The 6,000-nt window shown below is 43.8% G+C and overlaps 1 protein-coding gene across 4 annotated transcripts in view; it reads right to left on the bottom strand.

Moving 5' to 3' along the window:
* Tecpr2 (tectonin beta-propeller repeat containing 2) overlaps positions 1 to 6,000 on the bottom strand; it is an 82,393-nt gene that overhangs the window by 52,454 nt on the left and 23,939 nt on the right. For all 4 annotated transcript variants that reach the window (XR_007346025.1, XM_048799372.1, XM_015495913.2 and 1 more), the window contains one exon: positions 3,040 to 3,352. Coding sequence is in view for 3 of the 4 variants with exons in the window: in XM_048799372.1 (XP_048655329.1) it covers positions 3,040 to 3,352 (313 nt within the window). In the remaining variant the exon portion in view is untranslated. The remainder of the gene's footprint in view (positions 1 to 3,039; positions 3,353 to 6,000) is intronic.

Below are 6,000 nucleotides of genomic sequence, written 5' to 3'. Positions count from 1 at the left end.
CTTTGTTATCACTCCTTGAAAATTCCCTTTTTTTCGGGGGGGGGGGGGCGGGTACTGTGGATTAAACATGGGGATGCTTAACTACTGAGCCACAACTCCGGACCTTTTTAAAATTTTTATTGGGTTGAAGACAGGGTCTTGCTAAGTTACTTAGGGCCTCATTAAATTACTGAGGCTGAACTTGTGATCCTCCTGCCTCAGCTTCCAAAGTTAGTAGGCAGCACCCTGTCTCTGGCTGAAATATTTAAGAGTAAGTCAATCCAGTCAGGTAGTATCTGACAGATGTGACCTGGAGTTGTTCAATTTAGCAGTAGGGTGACGTGACCAAGCCAGCAGAGCCTCTCCCCATCCCTCAGGCTCCCTCCTCAGGCCTGCTTGGCTTCCTGATCCTTACAATGTGAAGCTCATCCTCCTTGACAAATGCAGGGGCCTCTGCCATCCATGGCCTGGTCATCCTGCCTCAGCTGAGCTTCACAAGCAGGGAGCATGTATGCAAATTCTAGTCCCATTCTTCCACAGCCCACGCACGCTTTCTTTCCTGTCCTGCTGGGGAAGTTCCAATTTTATCCAGATGCCATCTCCTCATGAACTGTTCCCTGACCAGCTCACATTCTTGGGCAATGCTCAGGACTCCCTGGAGGCTTGTTTCCTATAAACCTCCATGTGGTACATCTCTCCTGGGCTGAAGTAAGTGTTAGCACATCTAGCTCCCCCTGCTGCGGGAAAGACCAGTGTGCCTGCAATTCATGACTTCTAAATGAATATAAGAGGGGAGGAAGGGTGTCCCCAGCTAAAAACAGACACACAGGACATCCCAATTCCACACTGCTTTAGAGACAGTTTGTGCTTTTCAGCAAATAGTGTAAACAAGAGGCCAGTTCACAGCAGAAGATGAAGAAAGTCTCAATTCTCTGCTTGCTAATTTTCAGGCAGTCCTAACAAACAGCTAGAAACAGGACATTAGTTTCTGAAAGCTGTCAATTAAGTTGCTCTGGGGAGGTGCAGATTCAGGTGACAGCCGGCACATCTATTCACTGGCATCCATCAACATGTCCTTGCCTATGAAATGAAGTTAATTATGAGTGTTGAGTAAAGCAATGGGTAAGAGCTGAAATGAAAAGGACAGATGGACAATTACAAAGTATCTTAATGCCACTAATTATCGGTTCAAAAGGAATGGGAAGAAGAAAAGTTAAGTTCTCTAAAACTAGGGAAAGAATAAAAAAGAAGTCTTGAAATAGCTCTCATAAAAGAAAGAAAGAAATTCAAGGCTGGAAGGTGACCCCTCAATCCAATACCATGTATGCCCCATTTACAGATAAGGAAGTCATGGTTAGACAGATGGGAGACTCTAGGTTATAGGGAGAAACAGGCCAGAATCTTCTCTTGGGTCCCTTTTCTTTCTACCAAACCACTATTTCCAGGCATGGGTGGTAATAGTAATTAAGGAGACTTCAATGGGGAGCAGATGAATATAATTTGGCTGATGTACACCAAATAAGAACACCCTTCACTGGGGAGTAAGGCCAGGCAAAAGGTCTGTGTTTAGGACAAGAAGAAACGGAAACTAAACAGCTTTGTTTAAATCTTTCTCTAATAGTGACCTTTTATCATTCTGATTTAAACAGAAATTGTTTCCTGCTATGATTTAATAATGATGCTAGAAAATTGCCCAAGATATGTCATTAAGTTAAAAAAAAAAAGTGGAAAAACTGGCAAAATGATTTAGCTCACTCTGTGTAGAAGAACAGGGTGGAGAGCAACCTGGAGCTGAGTAACACTGGAGAGCCATGGGGATGGTTATTCTGAGTGTGCTCACTATGACCCAGGAGGAAAGCATGACCTGTGGTGAAGCATGTGCAAGGTGCCTTGGGTTTAGTTGCAGCAGAGGAGGAGAAGAAGAAGATACATGACCCAAACAGATTACAAAGAAAAAGTTTTCTTTTCTTTCTTTTTTTTTTTTTTACTGGGGATTGAACTCAGGGCTGCTTAATCACTGAGCCATATCCCCAGCCCTTTTTTACATTTTATTTAGAGACAGGGTCTCACTGAGTTGCTTAGGCCTCACTAAATTGCTGAGGCTGGCTTTGAACTTGTGATCCTGCCTCAGCCTCCCAAACTGCTGGGATTACAGGTGTGTGCCACTGCGCCTTGCTAATTTTTTTTTTTTTTTTTTTTGGTACTGGGGATTGAACTCAGGAGTACTCGAGAGCCACATCCCTAGTCCTATTTTGTATTTTATTTAGAGCAGGGTCTCACCGAGTTGCTTAGCACCTTGAAGTTGCTGAGGTTGGCTTTGAACTTGCGATTCTCCTATGTCAGCCTCCCAAGCAGCCGGGATTACAGGCATGCGCCACCGCGCCTGACAATTTTGTTTTTATTTTTTATTTTTATTTTTTAATTTTTTTTTTTAAAAACCACCAACCTACACTCTATTTTTTTTTTTTAATATTTATTTTTCAGTTCTCGGCGGACACAACATCTTTGTTGGTATGTGGTGCTGAGGATCGAACCCGGGCCGCACGCATGCCAGGCGAGCACGCTACCGCTTGAGCCACATCCCCAGACCAGCAATTTTGTTTTTAAATAAAAATAAAAACCACAATTTCTTGGCAGGGCATAGGACTATGAACATCAAAGCAAACTGTCTTTTAAGATCTACGAAAATTACCAATCCTTAATTTAATCTCCTTGACTGGCCCAAAAGAAAAAGTGAAACATAAGAATCAACAGTGCTACTTCTTTTGGGGCTGGGAATGTGGCTCAAGTGGTAGCACGCTCGCCTGGCATGCGTGCGGCCTGGGTTCGATCCTCAGCACCACACACAAAGATGTTGTGTCCGCCGAAAACTAAAAAATAAATATTAAAAAATTCTCTCTCTCTTTAAAAAAAAAAAAAAAAAAAAATTTATATATATAAAAGCCAAAAAAACAAAAACAGTGCTGCTTCGTCATTCTCTGAGCCCGAGGAAGGACACTGTGTGGATAAACATCCTCTTTGCTCTTTTGACACCAAACTTGCGTAGGTCCCATCACATACCTGGTTGACGGTGTCCAGAAGGTAGATGCTGTACTCATTCCAACTCAACACCCAGCCTTCTCTGAAGAAACAGGAAACAAGCCCCAGGTGTTTCTCAGGGGAGCTGTAACTTCCCCTGTCAGAGGATTCCAGGCGTGGGTATAGCTCGAAAGGTGCAACTCCCCCAGCAAAGACGTCCTTTAAGATGAATGTGGCTTGAACAGTCCCATGGACATCAGCCTTCCACAGCCGGAGACCAGGCCGAGAGGCATACAGAGTTAGATCACTCTGCTTACACAATCCTGGTATAAAACAAGCACCAAATTTCCCAGTACTAAAATCAGAAGGAAAAAAAGAAAGAAAAGACCAGGCATGGACTGATTTAAAGCGATAAAGATATGTCAACCCCTGATACTAAATACAAGAATTTATTGGCTAAACCCAAATAATTGATGCTTTCCCTTGAGCACACAGCCTGGTTTCTTTGAACTATCAATGAGTATCCACTATGGTCCAGCCCCTGTGCCTGGCATTTTATCTCCAAACTCCCATTTAATCCTCACAACAACTCCATGAGACAAATATTATAACTTCTGACTTAAAAGAGGAAACCAAGGCAGAAGGCAACAAACAAAGACTGTTCCTTGTTCTCCCTGTTCTGAAATTCTATTCCTGTTAACATGATTACTATGATTACACCAATGTCCTGTTAAGTCTTTTATTTTGGGGGTGATGCCGACTGGGGATTGAACCAGGTTGTTTTAACCCTGAACAACATCCTCAGACCCTACTATTTTTATTTTGAGACAAGGTCTAAGTTGCTGAGGCTGGCCTCAAACTTGAGACACTCCTGCTTTAGCCTCCCGAGTCACTGGGATTACGGGTGTGGCCAATGTCTGAGTTCATGCCAATGTCCTAGATGAACAAATTTTATATCTAGGAGTACAACAACCCATCTATGCTGTTGCCCTTTCAGAGTTTCTCTAAACCCATCAGAGGGACACAAGTTCCTTTTGAATCCCTGGGCTTTTTTTTTTTTTTGCTCCCCCCATTTTTAAAATTATGAAATATCTGACACTCACAAAAGAATACATATAATAAAATTTATGAAGCTTAATGGAAATGCTCACTCAGGAATCCAACTTAGGAAATTAGTCACTGGCCACACCACGGATGTACTCTGCCCCCAAAATTTCCTGCCCATCTGCCCCAGCTGTGACCACTGGACTATATTTTGTGTGTATGGTTCCCTTGTTTAATCACATCCACATATCCCTACATACTGTATAATATAGTATTATCTTTCACTGTATTAAAAAATAATATGATTGGGCCTAGGGTTGTGGCTCAGTAGTAGAGCACTTGCCTAGCATGGGTAAGGTACTGGGTTCAATTCTCAGCACCGCATATAAATAAATGAGTAAAATAAAGGTCCATCAACAGGGTATAAATCCCTGGCACTAAAAAAGAATGTAAAAATTTGAGCACCCATTAACAAGAGAGTGAATGAGTTATGGAGTACTATATATCAGTGAAAGTAAATAAGCTCTATAGTTTCAATCAAGAATAAACCTTAGAGGGCTGGGGATGTGGCTCAAGTGGTAGCGTGCTCGCCTGTCATGCGTGCGGCCCGGGTTCAATCCTCAGCACCACATACAAACAAAGATGTTGTGTCTGCCAATAACTAACTAAATAAATAAATATTAAAAAAAAAAAAAGAATAAACCTTAGAAACATAAGGTTAAGTGAAAACAAAAAAGCAGGTAGTAACAGTATATAGATAACATCATACTTCCCCCCGCCCCGTAAGAATCATCCTCTCACCCAGGTGAGGCTCTTAGTCTCCACCTGCCTGCATCCCTCATGGCATTTACTGTGGCCCTATCCTTGTCTCACTGACCAACTCCCTCTGCCAGCCCGTTCGAGGGCAGAGGCTGGGCCCCACGTTTCACTCACAGCCCCATTTCTGCCTGCTGCCTGCACAGCAGCCATTCCCACACACTTGCTGAATGAAGCACTGCTTCCAGGGACGGGCAAGCCCAATGCCCTCCACAACTACCACCTAAGACAACATATGACAGAAAGACGAACCTTAAAGACCCAAGAGGCAGAAACTTTTACCCTCTTGTCTCCACTTTTCTAAGGTTAAAAAAAATACCAGGGCTGGGGATGTGGCTCAAGCGGTAGCGCCCTCGCCTGGCATGCGTGCAGCCCGGGTTCGATCCTCAGCACCACATACAAACAAAGATGTTGTGTCCACCAATAACTAAAAAATAAATATTAAAATTCTCTCTCTTTAAAAAAAAGAACTAAATTAATAATTTAGAACTAAATTAATAATAAAAAATACCATTCCCTCTGAAAAGGGGACATATTCCTTATTTCTCTATCCTGGATGAGTGTCTGGCACAGAGCACACCTTCAGTCAAAGCAGCCAAAAAACCTGACCACACGACACCCAGCAGAGGTTCATAGAAGCACCCGGGTCTCTACCCAGGTCGGAGGGATAGGTCTCAGGAGAGTCTGCTGGGCACGTGACCCACGTGAAAGTGAACTGCTTTTAAATCTCCTTCCACTCTACCATCCTTCTAGGAGACAGTGCAGGAACACACTAGCAGGTGGGCCAGGACCAAGCACCAGGCAGAAGAGAAGGGTCCTGGCAGAGGGAGAGGCAGAACCCAGATCCACAGAGTCACACTTTTCTGAGGGACCCAGGACCAGTGGTGACCACTGCTACAAAAAGACAGAGTGGATGGAATTCAGATGGCATTCAGCCTAGAAAACAAGCTGAAGGGGAGGTGGAGTGGGTCTCAATAACTGAAGAGCCACCATGTAGAAAAGAGGATCAGCTTTCACTGTTCTGCTGCAAAGCATAGGACATGGCTGTGAATGTGACCACAGAGCTGGCTGCACCCGGCTGACCTCACCCGGCCCCCCTGATAATACATCGCCGACGGCACCACCAGTCTTGGGGCTCTCACA

The sequence above is a fragment of the Marmota marmota genome, unplaced genomic scaffold (assembly GCF_001458135.2).
Source record: "Marmota marmota marmota unplaced genomic scaffold, marMar, whole genome shotgun sequence".
NCBI classification, from domain to species: domain Eukaryota; kingdom Metazoa; phylum Chordata; class Mammalia; order Rodentia; family Sciuridae; genus Marmota; species Marmota marmota.
The sequence above is the reverse complement of the archived record's forward strand: the minus strand, read 5'-3'. Positions and strand labels throughout refer to the sequence as shown.